We start from the raw sequence: 16,181 nt of genomic DNA on the forward strand, positions 1-16,181 counted from the left end.
GTCTGCCTTGAGAAGATGCTCCTGGTTTGCACCCGGAGCCAGGCTTGGAGGAACATACATCGGCTGGTTTGAACTGAAAGACTGGAATGTCATCCTGAACGTGAGGATTGGGCATCTTTTAAAAGGATTTTGGGGACTTACTTACAGCTTCAAATAGCTGCTTACTTTGTGAGATAAGACAAAATTATAGTTTGATAACTTTGCTCTTAAAATTTTTGTTGAGATTTGTCTATATACCCGCCCTTCTGTTTCCAAGTGATGTAATGCAAAATAAACTTGTATAGAGCAAAATACTCTGAGAATGTTTCACTCATGTTGCTATGAGCTCTACAGAGAAATAGTAAGGGGTGAACCCACTTTGGGGAATGATATCTTTAGTACTGATATCCAAGCCCTGCTGATGGCTTCTCATGAAAGCTGTCCAGATACTTCTGTTGTGCCTTTCAGTAGCTTTTCAGCAATAATTTAAAGTCGTACCATAATTGAAAGAACAACATGTGTCTTTGAATTCCATTTTTAGTGACAGAGCTTGGATTGAAATGGATTTTAATGGAGTATCAGAGATGTCGCCTGACAGGCAGTAGGTTGGTGCAAGAGGACGTTGTCTTTGCTCCTGCCTGCCTCCTGAATGATAGTGCAGAGGTTACTGCCAGTGCCAGGCTGTGAGGGCATTTGGGCTTTACCCTTTCCTTTCAGTTTTATCAATGGGGATTTGTATTCACAGCATAGCTGATGATTCATTTTGGCACATGGCTGAATGCTTGTAACTCAGCAGCACGTGTGTTGGCACGGCAGTCAAAATGAAGCAAAATGTGTGTGCTTGAGCTTGGCTCTTGTGGAAGGTGTGTGATGTGTGGCACTGCTCTGGTTCTACTTGCTCTGTGAGAGTTCCTGGTTATAATCTGGGATTGTGGCTCATGTTGATGGTTGTTTTGCCTGTTCAGAATGACAATAGGAATGTTGTGTTTCCCATTTTTCTTAATGTATTGTCAGAAGGATTATGCAGCGTGGTACAAGTGCTGGGAAAGCAGAGCTTTGGAGCCCACTTTCCCACAACTACCCTGTCAGTTCTGAAAATTATTTGTGACCTTTTGTTTAGATTTGGCAACTACAAAGTGGGGCTTCACAGCCAAGGCTTTAGAGCACGCATGACTCGACTTCTGTGCAGAGTCAAGTGTGTTTATTTATACATCATAGGTAAGTATGTAGGGAATAGGAAAGGTGAAGAGGAAATACATCTTTGCTCCCTGGTATTTTTGTGCATCTTCAAGCAAAATACCATGTTGTGCAGGTTGGACTTAAGTCATTTGTCGACTTGTCAAGCAAACATTAGGTGCTTGACGAGATGTGTGCATGGTTTGCCCTCAAGATAGGGTTTAACTGCTATTTTCTTTTTCACTAAATTAATTTACTGATTAAAATTTGTGCATCTAAAGAAGCAGTTTCTCTTTGTTTCATTTTTGCATTTTTGTCAGTACTACAAAGGCAACGTGGAACAGTTACAATTGATGGTTTGATGGTTGGACTGGATGATCATCTAGATCTTTTCCAACCTTGATAATTCTGTGATTCTGTGAAGTTCCGGGATGTCTCTGCTTTAGCCAGTCTTCTTCCTTCTTAGAGGGAAGCATAAATATGGTAGGAAGTATGAGGACAGAAGGACCTTCACTGCTCATTTCCCTTTACCTTGTAGGAGTTAAGTTATGGCTGCAGCTAATTAAATAAAGATGCTGCTCCAACCGTGTTATCTCAGGTGTCTTCTTATTAACTGAAGGGAGAACTTCAGAGGAAGTGAAACTCCCTCTTTCTTGCTTTTTCACCTACTGGAGCATTTATTTCCTCTTGTCCATATGTGTGCTGTGAGAACACTAAGCGTAACAAATGGTGTTTGCATTTAGTTCTGAACACACTGAGGTCTGCGGTTGCTCTCATCTCAGCAAACACAAGCTCCGTGGTGTGCCTGGCCGCCCAGCAAGGTCCCGCTTCTGCGCCTGTGATGGATGGGTTCGCTGCTCTAATGAGGCATGGCTGTTGTTGGAGGTCACAGTCGCAGGGAGAGTGAGAGGCAATCTGTCTGCAACGAAGGGCAGTTCTGTGCAGGCCTTGAATACCAAGGCACAGACATAGCATCTCATTTTTTATTTGGTGTAGGAGGCCAAAATAGGGCGGAATCTGAAGGTGGAAGCCAGACGAGTTCTCTAACTTGTATTCCCTCCTTCTTTTCTAAACTGATTTTAGACATTCAGAGCTGACAGTGATAAGGATAACTGGGCACTTTTCAGTCACATCAAAAAGCAGCAAATTAAGAATAACAATTTATGCTCATTGAACTGTTCGTAGTTGGACTGGTGAACCATAGCTGTAGAACTAAATACATTTCCAGTCCCCTCATGCGTCTGTTTGTTTAACAGCATTTGTATTTAAGATCTAAAAATGAGAATGATTTGTCATGGTAGATTTGATATTTTAATTGATTACCCTAAAGACTGTGCTTGAGTACTGCATGTTTGGTTGATTTCTGTTGAGGAGAAAAGATAAAACACTCTAAGGATGAAGGATGTTCCTGCTCTCAGGCCTTTTAAGAAAGGCTTAGCAAGGGGAGGGATGAGCACAGCTCCTCCTGAGCTCAACTGCATGAAATTTATCCACTGTTGTTCACTCATTTCTGTTTTGGGTTCATTCTTTGACTAACTGTAGGTTGGCAGTGATTGCCAACATTGTTGGTATAGAATCAAAACTAGGAAAGAGCGGAGTATTCACCAGAAAGCTGGAAATTTGACTCATGTAGGCTTTGTGAAGCACAGTGTGTTGTATGCCTGTTCACTAAACACTACATAAAGGAGTAAAATATGTAATGTGATAGCAGTTTTTTCTTCGTTGGTTTTCCTTTGTTTGTTTAAGGCTTTGTTTACTTGAAAACTGTCAATCTAAACAGTTTCAGGTGGAAGCATCTAATGTCATGCATGTGTGGGTCTAATTAAAAATGTGCTTCTTGTTTGATATGAAAGTTTATTGGCTTGTCTCTTTTCAGCCCAGTTCTTGCACTATATTCATCATACTGATATCTGAACAAACAGCATATATTTAGAGGAGATGAGGGATTACAGGTACCAATACTTAGTTTATTTGAGGTTTAAATATGTTTTAAAAAAAATCTTACAAGCAAACTTTATATGTATGTGTGTATATATATTTATATATATATTTGTTTCACAGGTTGATCCTGCTTTGAAGGAAAAATTGAAGCAGAACAATGTGACGTTGGAGTCTGAATATGAGGTAAAATAAATCTGTTGCTTGGGGGCTCATAACCTTGGCTACCCTTTATTACCCTAGCTGCTGGTGGGGTGGGTCTGTCCCTATCTAAAATTAGATCAGCCATCTGCCTTTGACTCACTGATGTCCAATAAAAACAAGGTTTTATGTAAAGGAAGATTTTTGAACATGCAGTGCTTCTTTCTGAACACAGCTTTACTTTGATGTCCAGGTGCTGAGTACAGTGCTGCAAATAAATTTCACTATGTCTGTGGTTTACCTGGTCTATAAAAGTAGAGCTGATGCTGGGCTTAGGTGGTTTCTGTGTATGTCAACACTTCTGCTGCATAAGTTTTGATGATCTTTAGCCTGAGCAATGTACTTGATGTGCTGCCTCTTCCCATTTCTTGCTTCTTAAACTTCTGTATAGCTTTCAAACAACTGTGATTACTTTTTCACTATTTCAGGAAATTTTATAGAGAGGTATTTCCTTCTTTCCTCCACAGTACGTTTTCTTCAAACATTACTGAGCTCCAAAATGGCTATTTTGTCCAGTTTAATATTTAGAGTTTCATAAATCTTTAGGCCTGCAGAAAGCCTTGTTAGGAGAACTGGAAAAAGACTCCTTGTATCCAGAAGCAAAGCATGAAAGGTGTTTCAGATGATTTTTATTGTTTTAAAATTGCATGGATCAGATGTCCAGTTACCTCTTTGTTTGTCACCATGGTCTTTCCGGTGAATATAGCATTCGGCATTCCTGTCACAAGCCCTTCAAAAGCTTGATTGCACCCGTAGCTCTCACACTTACGTGTCCGAATGGTGGCGCATGGTGTTGCTAATAAAACCTTTCTATTACGTTACTCTTCTATGAAAGAGCACTCAACCTTTTGCACTTTTACGTATGTAATTTTGCAGAGCATCTGCCTGCCTGCCATTTATGACAGTGTTCTGCTATTACTGAAAATAATTTGGGGCCAGCCCTGTTCTATAATAAACTGTGTTCTGTGGTGTGGGAAATGAAAAGTTTTGATCTTTAAATACATGTGGAAAGCTTAAGTGGAAACTCAAAACATAGAAATCCACTCCGTTCTGAATGCCTCTGCAATTGCTCTGTATCTCATTTCCATAGAATATATGTATATCTACTCTGATTCGTTTATATGAAGAGCCACAAGCAGTAAAAAGAACCGCATCTCTCTATTTAACTTGCTGCCTAACCACAAAATCAACTGATCTGTATTCAGATATGCTTAGATATCTTTCCAGCAAGATAAGTAAATAGTTGAAGGATAATATTTAAATGGCCATAATTGCATCAGCTTTATGGAGAAATCAATGGTAATAGGATGTGGCCGGCCTAACAATGTATTACAAGCCTACTCAGGTAATGAGGCTCCTTCCTGATGGACAGAAGTGACAGTAGCAATCTTATTTTTTCTTAATCTAAACTGCTGAGAGTTCTCATGCTGAAACTTTTCCAAAGCAGTGCTTGTGTTCTAAGGAGGGCAGACCAGTACAGGAAAACGGATGTGAATTTCCACATAATTAGGAGAGATCCAGATCATTGTTTTGGGCTCCGGTCTCAATGTGTACTTTACTGCGAGCACTGACTTGTAAGCAAGAGACTTACTCATTCCTTGCTTCAGTGAAGCTGGTGGAACCACCAGCAGTTTGGCAGCCAAGCGTGTACTTCACGGCCTCTCTGTCAGTATTTGACAGTTTTAATCAATACTTACTGCCTCTCTATTCTGATGGACAAAATCTAACCAATCACCAAGTTACCACTGATGTTTAGGAGAGTAGTTTTCTGTGGACCCCATGTGGTCCAGCTCTTAGGAACATCTCATTCTATATATAGGTTATGCTGTTGGATTACACTGGTGGCTGTTACTAAATATGGTGTGATAAGAGATCAAGGGCAATTAAAAAAAGAAAGAGTTGCAGTTTTAATACATGAAGCCTTATTTTATGATATTCTTAGCATTATACATTATGTCTGCAGCTGTTACTGTTACAATCATCGCTTTTGAATTATGATTGCATGATGCATGCAAATGTCCATCGCTCTCCCCTCCCCCTGACTTTTATCTTCTTGTGCTTACAAAAGTCTACATGTTGTACTGGAATCTTTTAGAATGTAATAATTTCTGCTTAGGGGTATACCATTATTGGATTATTACAAAAGGCAACAACAGTGCTCATGTTTCATGCCTATTGAAGTCTGCACTTTTTCTGCAGTGTGGTGGTGATGAGAAAAGATGTAATCACAGATATAATCAACTCACAGCAAGGAAACTAACGAAGATGTTTTTATCTTCTTGTTTACTAAGTGCTATCCTCTCAAACTAAATAAAGTTTGCCTTTTTTTCATATAGGAGTGTTTCTGGAAAGTGTACTGATTTGAGCGAGATTGAATTTGCATCTGGATTACGTACTGCATTTCTTATATCTCAGATCTGTTAGTAATGCCATTCGTTATGAGGTTGTTCCAAAGGAACAAGCCTACCTTTGCATGTGTGCTCTGTTGTTTAGGCATTCCTCTCACACACTCGTATGTCCCCATCCAGCCAATTAGTCCTTGCTGCTCCCTTTTGCCTAATAAATCACGGCTCTGTCCACTAGTGACACTGGTACTAATGGAAATGTAGTTCTGCTGCTGAGCTGCGCCTTGTAGAACACACTGTAAAAAATGTCAAGTTCTTGACCTGTGACAAAAGTCTAGAGTATTGTATTTGAAAGTGCATAAAATGCTGTTTGGAAGAGAGGGGTAAAGAAGCAATTATAGCGATGAACATTTTATGGGTATCAAACAATCAGAATATGTTCCTTGTCATTGTTTAAATGTAATGCTGAAATTGCATTCTTTATTTTGGCATTTTATTTCCATTCCTTTGTCAAAATATTAATGTAGCACACACACACACACACACACACACACACACACTCCTGCTTCAGTTCATCACATCAGACCCTGAAATAAAGCATTGTTGTTTAGTTTTTTTCAAGAAACAAAACCAACAACCAGCCTTAAAAGGGACATATTAATAACCTATAGAATTATAATTTTATGATGGAAGAATCAGTTGAGCTTAAATCAGAGGTGTTTTTAACCAGCAGGTACTGAAGTATGGTTAAATAATGTAAAATTATTGCTATGAAAATAGTAAATGAGAAAGTAGAGAAGGTTGATAAAAGGACATCACAGAGTTTTCTTTTAAGTAAGTTGACAAGTTGACATATCTAGGCAATATTGAGTACTTTTTTCAGTGATCTGGAAAGAGCTGTAAAATCATTACTGATGTACAAGTGACACCGAAGTATTGAAGCAGTCAAAATGTGGCTGGGCAGGTGCTGGGACTTGGTAAGCTGGGCCCATCAAATGAGCAAAGTGCTCGTTAAAATAGCCACGCTTATCTGCTAAAAAACTGGAAATGCAGGTTGGAGTGAACTGTGTGTTGAAATGCAGCGACTCTGGAAAAGATTTAGGAGTCAGTGAATGAATAATTCAGATTGATCTTCTCAGGTGGTACTGTGGCATAAAGAGTAATTCAGACTTTATAAATATAAACTGGAATGGCAGATAGTAGGGAGAGATGACTTTTACTTCTGAGTGTGTTATTGATGAGGCTCGTACTCAAGCACCATATCTGCTTCTGCTGTCCACGTTTTGAACGGGACTTTAATAATCAAATAGGTTGCAGAAAAGGCTGCATATGTGCACTCAAAAGAAACTTTAAAGATTTGATGCCTTTAAAGGTACCCAAAGGAATGTTAGTTGTATACAAATACCTTCATTAGAAGAAAGTGCTAGTTATTGACAAGTTCTCTGCTGAAACAAGGTTATTAGAAGCAAGGGCCATTTTTAACAGATAAAAAAGGTTTGTCTTACAGAATATTAAACTGCAAAATTTTAAAGTTTTCCTTTAACTGGTTGGGAGCTGTTGGACTTGACACAGGACAAGTGAGTACAGGGCTGTGTGGTAGTCTAGAGAACGCCACTCTCCTGATTTAATGTATCTGAATATTTCTCAGATCAAATAAAGGTCAGCATGAGCTCTGAATGGACGTCTAACTGTTTGTCTAGGGAATTATAGCAGTGGAATTATAATCGCTATGCTATAATGTTTATCCAGGACAGTTAAAAAATCAAAATCAGATGTATGGTGAGGTGGTTTGGGAATATAACCTGAGTATTTTCCCCCTTGAGAGTGTTCAGTAGATACGTTAGAGATATGGATGGGAGGACTGTACTGGAAGATAATTCCCCCATAGCAGAGGCTGAAATCTGCAAGCATCTTGTTGGTTCCGTTATTGATACCAGAGGATTACTGACTTTGTTGTTATTGTTTCAGAATTAACGGATTGGCCTGTTTGATCGATTTACTTCAGTGTCTGGGAGCTAAATGCTCACAGTGGCTGTGCATCTTCAGCTGTTTGAGAGATGTTAAAAATAGTGGGGAAGAAAATGCACACTGGTCTATGACACCAGGTGAGATGAGATGTTGTTCCCTCCCCATTTAACCCCTTCCCGTTTTTTCTTCATCAGAGTGTTGTTAAGCAAAACTGCTCCAGACAGCCACAGGTTCTGCCCATCTTCCAGGTTGCGTATTGGACAAGCACTGGATGAAGCTGTTTGCATTTCAGTTAGTCAAACGTCAGATGAACCAGGGACTCTTTATTTCACTATAAGTCCTCATCACTTCTGGTTTTGTAGAGAAGGACGAAGTGGTGTTAGCTTGCCATAGAGACTGCCACGGACAAGACAACTCTGTGTGTTTTCTGTCACCAAAAGTTTATAAATAAATAAGTAAGAGTAGGAAAGTGGCATCCAAACAACACGACTAATTTGTTCACTTGTGGTCCTGGGGGTTGCTGCTGTCTTCTACCAGGCAGCTCTGGGAGCATTCTTCTGTGGAGCTGACTGTGTAGCACATCTGTCATTACTGGGCCCCCAGTGGAGAACTGCTAGATCTTTGGTATAAAATAGCTCTAAAGTAGCTTTCAATATAGTGTATGGGCATTTAGCTACGCAGTTGAGGCTTTATACATCGCTTGCATTTACTGCCTCTGAGTGCAGCAAAGCAGAAGTTTATGGAATGGACAAAAAAAAGAAAGGGAAAGCAAAACTAACATGAAGTGGCCAATGAAAAGCCTCACTGCCAGGTCAATGCAATAAGAGCTTCCTTAGAAACTATCTGGAATATTCTGTGACTGCCAGATGATGCCCATATAGGCACTCAAGCTGCTTAGAGCTGAGTTTTACCCAAGAAGAAGCCATTCATTTTATATATATATAAAGTTTTTCTGGAAGAAACCATAGACAAGTTACAAGGCTGGAGGGAATGCTGTTAATGTTTTGATCCACGATGCTCCATCCTGTTCATGACACCTTCCCAGCAGGTCACTGGGTGGGCAGCATTCCCTGTGCTATCTTATGGCTCAAACCAAAGTAATACCCCAGACTTTACCTCCTAAAACTTCCTCTTTATTCTTGAAAAAGTTCAGATAAGTGCCTCAGTCCTTCTCAGGTACAACATTTTGAAGTTCAGGTAGAATGAATGGTGTGAGTATTTTCAAGTTACTTGTTTGCTATGCCACCAGCAATATTGCTAAAAAGTATCTTTACTGACCTTGGCAGTACAGTGAGGAACCACCCATATCAGTGCCCTCATCAAACATTTGCTAGTAACACAAGTCAAAAGTTGCCATTGATGTCATTAGAAAAACTGTTTTTGGCTGGAAGGATTGAAGTTGCTTTGCTAACAGCTGGCCAAATCCCTAGTTTTTCCAAGAGAAAAGCATTCTGCTTCAGCATATAAATTGACAAGCGAGTTCTGGAGGAGAGATGTGTTGAAAATCAGCAGGAAGGTATGGAAGGGAAAAGAAGTTGTAAAGAACAGCAACTCTGTGTGTTGCCTGAGCTGGCAGAGGCCAGGATAGAGGTGGTGCTGTGTGTGACACGGGTTTAACTCAGCAGCTTGGAGAGCTACACTAGTTAATCTAGTTGGCTGCTGATTTGAAAGAGTGTGGTTACTTTGAGGTAGTCGTGTGAAGGCTTGGATTGAAGTGTAATTTGACATTATTGTTGTAAAACTCCTCTAGTTGTTTCTTTTCTTACATCCACACACTTCAGTTAGTTTCACAGTGGCACCTGATCATTTCTTCTTCTGGTAGTCTCTTAGCCTTTTCCCTCTGATATTCATTACAGCTTTCTTTCTCTCACATAAGAAGCCTGTAAAAGCCTGTTTTTCAGATCTCTTTAGAGGGAAAAACACCAGGTGTGACTTGCAAGTGCAGTGTATTTTGATCCTTGTACGACACTTTTTGGTTTAGATGTTCAAGAGTATATTTTTTTTATAATCATTAGACAGATATATTTTACCAAACTTTAGATGCACACAGTGAAAAAACAGCTCATACTTGAAAGTATATTTTAGTTCAATAAGATACTTGAAAGAAACCTTCTGTGTTTCCAGCCTAAAAATTCAGCTGGCATTTGTGGGCTCCAGACAGGGACAGGCTGTGGAAATCCATCTGTTCTTCCTCCTAGCTACAGATCTGGAAGGTTCAGGTGTGGTTTGTTGCTCTTACTGCACTCTTGCACTGCAAAAGATCTTGCGGCTCCTTCAGCCAAGCTCAGCTTTCAGTGGTTAATTGACTGTGGAATTTGATGAATTTTGGACGTTTGATCTTGCAGGTGTAATACTGCACTCATGCTGTTCTTTGTATATTGAGTGTTTTAGAGTTTCATTTCTGATGAAGGAAAAAACGATGAAGCAAATGACCCTTACAGCTTGAGCACTCTTGACTTTTTTCATAGTGCTCTGTAAATTCTTTGAACCCCAAAGTCCATCCTGGGTGCTGTGTGGTTGTGATGCATAAATAGCAATTTATTCTGTGAGATTTAGTGTGACTTTCAAGATTTTCACATTAAGAGTGAAGGAGGAAGTCATGGCAAAGTTGTGTAACCATGTAGTTCTAACTAACTTCCTTAATTGTTTATTTTATTAAGGGCATGTCAGAATGGAGTTCCTCAATCTATCCTTCATGGACTTCAAGCTGTTTTGACAGTCTAGCAAGAACGGCCAGGTTTAATGCACTTCTTTCATTGCTTCTCTCAGCCATAGAGTGTTCTTCCTTAGCTAAGCTTTTATCTGCAAATGGGGTTGCTTACTATAATAATGGGAAATAATTGTCTCTTTGAATTAGAGTCATTTCCTTCTATGGCATTCATCACAGAATTTATTGCAATGCGCTATGCAATAAACAGGACTTTCACATGTAGGAAGCAGACTACAGCCAAACGTTTATTGCAAGTGGCAACTCTGAATTAAGTCCATCACTGCAGCAAGGCTCTAAGTGCATTTTGGCCAATTTGGGTTTGTTGTGGCATGACAGTGATCCTGCAGGAGTAGAACTCAGACTCTTTAGAAAAAAGTTATTTTGCTGCAAGGCTGATAGAGGATTATGGCTTTTGCTTATTAACCAAGCAGACAGATATTTGAACCAGCAGTTCGGAAATGAAGGTTTCTTTCTGTCCTTGGTGGTGCACTGGTGCCAGGAAGGCTGTTTAACTAAAGTTCTAAAAGTCAGCTGTGTGGCAGAGTTGAATGTTCTTTTTTGTTCACCGTGCCTGCCTACATCACTGCATTTTTTCTTGGATTTACAGCTTCTGTCAGTCCTGTACTTTTAAGAGGCAGTTTAGCTGATTTAGGAAGTGAATCAGTAGATTTAATGGACTACACTGATCTTACTTTAAACAGCTAATTTTCATTATCCCTGGGGCTATTTGAGATGAGCAGGGAAAGTGGGGCTGGTCTGATCTGATTACATTTCATTGTAGTCTCCAATGATTGACTATTTAGTACATTTGACTGGGAGAAAAAGCTTTTCACTTTTAAAACTGCCAGACTGCATGGATTTAGTAAAAGCTGGAAGTGGTTTACTGTCTTTATGGTGAAATTAGGTGGGCACAGTACAGGTGGCTAAAAAGAAAAGAACTGAAGTTAATAAAAAATAAAACAAACCCAACCAGGTTCAGTTCACTTGGAAGAAACACCACCGTTGTGCCTGAATTCTAACAGCGTGGCATGGCTCGGGCACCTAATCAGAAGAGGGAAAGAAGTTGCCTTCTTTTATGTAAATACAAAGAAATTAAAGAAGAAAAATGCTTCTTTCTGCATTCAGGAGACTCTTTAATTCTTTGTGTTTTAATTGACAAAAAGAGAATTCTACACAGATCTCAATTGAATTTACTGCAGAGAGCTGTGATAGCTTTGTTCTGTCAGTACATCATGGTGTGTTTTCCAGGTACTTCTCCTCTTTCCATTGGAAGAGTTTTATAAAACTCTCTGAAAAGCCATTGTGAAGTTTAATACAAGCTTTTGGTAAGGTTCTCCAGTATGCATCTCTCTCCTGATAGACTTATATAGTGTATCTTTGGGTACAAACTTTGTGGTATATGTTTTAAATGCCGTCTCTTGTTTGAACTCGGTGAGCTGAGCACCCTTGGGAATAGTTTAGAACTTCACAGCTGCGTGGTACCTCTGTGCTTAATAAAATCAGCAGGCCTTCCATCTGCTAGAGCACAAGGTTATTTTTAGTGTAGTTTCCTTGAAACTTCTACTTGAATCAGGTGTTAAAGTCAGAATTTGCAGAGTGGATAGCTGCTGGTTGCATCGGATGACGCCTACCTTCCCTCAGCACCCTCCTTCTCCTAGGTCAGCTCAGATCCCTTCCATCTGAAATCAAATAGCAGCTAGGTGTAAGATGTGTAAAGCAGTGAGGGCCGTGCTTCGGAAAGACCCGTGACAGCTCCATTGTATGAGAAACTCAGCTGCTTTTACCTCGTGAAAGTCTGCTGTGTTTGTGTGTGTGTGTTCTCATAGATCTCCTGTTGAGTGCTGCCTCATTTCTTTTGATATCTGACAAACCTCATTGCAAATTGTAGAAGTGGCAGAAAACTTTTGTATAACACGAACTCGTAGTGGCAGGTCTGCTATTGCTGTTGAATTGTTCTGCAGCCATTTTAAAAGTCCCTCAGTATTTGCTATTTTTTTTTTTGGATAATTGATAGCATGCAAATTAAACTACAAGCTCAGGTTAAGTATATACATTGCTCCAAAAGCAATGCCTCCTATTTATCTCAGTGCAAACTACAGCAAGTAGAAAGAGCACAGTAACACTGTTTGATAGAGCAAGCTCTCATCTACAGAGCATAGGGTGGGGCTGGGCTCTGGGTCTGCACCTGCTGGGTGCTTCTGAATCTCTTCCAGTGGGACTGTGGAGGTGAAGTTTGACTTTGACTTCAGCTTCTTCAACAGCAGCACTTGATGGGTGAAGTTAGAGGGGCTCCTCTTCCTCCTTTTTGCTCTCCTCTCAGGCTCGATAAAGACTGTGGTGAGTGCCTCATCTGAGTGGGGATAATAGGAATAGGTAAGGAGATCATTTAGAATCTAACTAGTTTTTACTTGGCCAGTAAGCACATCCTGTGTATGACTTTGTGAGAGGCCTGTCTCTGTTGAGTACCATATAAAGCTGGGCAGCAGAAAGTGTCGTGCATTTCTCTTCAGTTGAAACTGCATGGATTTGAGGGAGTTGCACTGTTACTGTCTCTCATAGTGCTGGATGATTCCTCTTTTCCAGCAAGGGTTGTATCTGTGCTGACAGAATACTTCAGGTGACTACTGAAAGCGATGCAGCTACAGTAATGCTTATCGCTCCCAACTCAGCACTAGGCAGACTTGCACATGAAGAACTGATCTGGAAAACAAGGTGAGCGAAGAAAGAATGAATACAAAAATGCCTTCAGTCACATTCAGATGCTGTAGGTTTTCCTGTTCTACCTTTCCTTATCTGTATAAGCAGTAGCGGTAATGCCCACCTTAATAATTTAGGTAGCTATATGAATACTTCCAAATTATTTCTCTTTGTTCTTGAACAACTTTTGGAGGGTTGGTGACAGTTCATCACCCTGATGGTGATGCTATGTCTTGTGCAAATAGAAAACAATTCAGATGAATGCATATTTTAAATCATAATGCTTTCAAGGTGACACTTCTGTTTGATGTTTATCTGCAGAAATTGGAAAAATCTGACTTGAATAACTGGGAGAACATCAGAGGACCCCAGCTGGGGGAAGACTCCAGGACGGTTCAGAAGCAGCGGCGGGAGGCTGCCCGTCTCAAGGCACAGTGATTGAGCAAGTCTGCATTGCTGCCTACAGAACCAAGTCTCAGGCTGGACTACCTTATCTTCTAATCCAGCATCAGGAACAGATATGGGATAGAGGAATTGCCATGAGCCATTCATGCCACTGTGTATATAACCAAATGTGAGATCAAACCAAAAAGCACTATGTTGTATGAAGTTCTTTGTTTGCATCTGTTTGCACAGAATTCCATAGGCTGTATATGAGAGTTCTCAATTAAAAAAAAAAAAAAAAAAAAAAAAGCTGATTTTGGGAATATCACAGTTTTCGTTTTTCACTGTTTTTTGACTACTGCAGTTCGAAAGTGAGGTGCTTCAGCAAGAGTTCGCATTTCAAGAGTCATTTCTCAGTGCTACAGTGAAAACAACAGTGCTGTCATCTTGATGTGTGTGACCAGATAAGTGCTGCTTTGGTGAGCCCCTTGACTTCAAGGGGTGACTTCAAGCTCTTAAGCTTGGAAAGGACTCCACAGGCATATGAACTGTTTGGAAACAGTGAGCTTGTTTTTGGCTAAATAATATTATTGTGTTTCATTTTCAGGAACTTGTCTGCACAGGAGCGTGTGCAGTGTCAGCTGGTAATTGGCCAAGTAGTGTTTATTTAGCCATGGGCTGATTTTTTTATTAGTTTAACTGTCACTGCATGCAGGCAGGATCTTTGTGTTGGAGCTTCTCAGCTTAAGTTACCATGACCTGTGCAGTTTTCATGTGAGCAAGCACTGCGGCAGCATCTTCCTGAAGCACTGTGTAGTGGTAAAGCACATCTTATGTGTATGATTACATGTATATTTGTGCACATGCACAAAAATGCTTCCCTTTTGATGAATTATTCTGAAATGTCTTTTTGTCTTTGCTACTGATTTGCTATTAGAGGAGGACATACTTCTTCAGAGGAATGGAGCACTAGAGCACAGATTAACAGTAGGTTCTGGATTCAGAGCGTTCATTGATGCCTATAGGTAAAAACCTTGGGGAATCACAAATGTGTGGTTTTTCTCTCTGCAGGGGATTTGTCAAATGCAACCCAAATGTCCTTTTGGACGCTTTATTTAGGGGTAGCTTCCTTGTGCTCATGTAAATCTTCCCTCAACATGTAGTTTTTACAGTGTCTTGTGGTAAGGTCCAGTCTTTCTCTCAGGAAGAGGAATCTACATTGTTTTTGAAGAGTTTGAGAAGCAAGCCATAAAGTGGTAAGTATAATGTCTTACCCTTGTCTTCTTCAGGCTTTCTCCTGACAGAGTTGTAAAGACCATCAGAATGTGTATCTTAGATGGAACAAGCTGTGTGTTTGTGTGTTTCCCTGTGCAGAAACATATATTTTTATTTCTAAGTAAATAACCATGAGAGGACCAAGAGGAGCAGTACAAGGCAAGGCAAATGTATATGCTATAAGGAAATTATTATAAAAACCTAGAATATGGGGACATTAAGCTTTGCTACAACTGGAGAAGAAGGAACATTTCATTGTTTCTACATTCTTTTTTACCTAGAAATTAATATGATGTTCTTAGGCAAATAAGATATAAAATAGGACAAATAAAGAGCAACTCAAACTACCTAGCTTGCTAAGCATCTCTTCAGCTCCTAAATTCAAATTCTGGTGCAGCTCCACTGGCAGCAGCAAGATTGATTGCTCAGAGTGCAGTAAGTGCAGTGACAGCCTTCCCTGAGCTAGAGCTCCTAATAACACTAGCACTACAGTGGCTGCTAAGGTACTAGCTGGGCCCCTGGAATTGCTTCCTTACATTGTGTGGTATAGGTCCATCTTATGTGGATTCTTCAGATTCCTTATTTCTTTTCCAGAGGAAGTGTCTTCCTTTCCTAGCCTTGACTGAAGTTGCCTTTATTTTACAGATGGTGAGGAATCAGTAGCTCCCAGTCTTGCAACACTTGCTCACATTATGGGTGAATACTACCCCTGAAATAATGTATTTCTAGGGGCAGCGCATAGGAAAAGTTACCTCTTCTCTCGTGGGAAGAGGAAAAGATATTTCTCTTTCATGAAGCCCTTATGTGTATCATGTTCCTTCATGGCCAAGTCACACACAGTGAAAATAACCCATGTATTTTCTGAATTTTTTTTCAGGCATATTAGTAATATTGGATTAGGAGAGTTTTAGCAGAGGGTTAGGGTGGGTGGTCCCTAGAGGCCCTTTCCAAGCCCCTGTGAATCTGTGAGCTCAGTGTAGCACCTGTGAGTATCCAGCCGGATGGTTCCCAGCTGCTAGCACTGTTTCAGCAGTGGGGACAGCAGTGAAAAAGACAAGCTGCATTCTGGGTGGCTGTGCACAGCTGTGATACCACAAAATGAAGAGCTGCTCAATCAGCTCTTTGGCTAATGGTGGTGACTGTGGTGAAAAACAGTGTTCTGTAGCTGAGAATTTGCTCTATCAAATAGTGTTATTGTGCTCTTTGCAATTGTTATAGTCTGCATGGAAACAAATAGGCATTACTTTTGGAGTGACCTAATGAGAGGTGAGTGGAGGAGCTTTTAAGCCAGTGTGCAGAATGCAGAAACTTCTTAAAAATGCCTTAGATACACGCCATCAACAGGTGGGGAGCAGTGCTGAGAAACAGGGTCGGTAGCACTGATTGGTGTTGGCAGCAACATGTGCACAGCGCTCAGCACTCAGACTGGGAGAAACCCATTTCTGCACAGAGAAGCAGCAGCCTGGAGTGATTTAAAGGTGAGTGTTCAGTGGAAGTTTTTTCTCAGC

At 40.3% G+C, this 16,181-nt stretch overlaps 1 protein-coding gene across 1 annotated transcript in view; it reads left to right on the forward strand.

The window, feature by feature from the left end:
* COX16 (cytochrome c oxidase assembly factor COX16) overlaps positions 1-13,707 on the forward strand; it is a 31,574-nt gene extending 17,867 nt beyond the window's left edge. The window contains exons 3-4 of the mRNA XM_015864720.3: positions 3,217-3,279; positions 13,336-13,707. Of these exons, the coding sequence (XP_015720206.1) occupies positions 3,217-3,279; positions 13,336-13,452 (180 nt within the window). The 3' untranslated portion in view covers positions 13,453-13,707. The remainder of the gene's footprint in view (positions 1-3,216; positions 3,280-13,335) is intronic.
* The last annotated feature ends 2,474 nt before the right edge of the window (positions 13,708-16,181 follow it).

Source organism: Coturnix japonica, chromosome 5, assembly GCF_054131305.1.
Source record: "Coturnix japonica strain WE chromosome 5, WE-NBRP24, whole genome shotgun sequence".
NCBI classification, from domain to species: domain Eukaryota; kingdom Metazoa; phylum Chordata; class Aves; order Galliformes; family Phasianidae; genus Coturnix; species Coturnix japonica.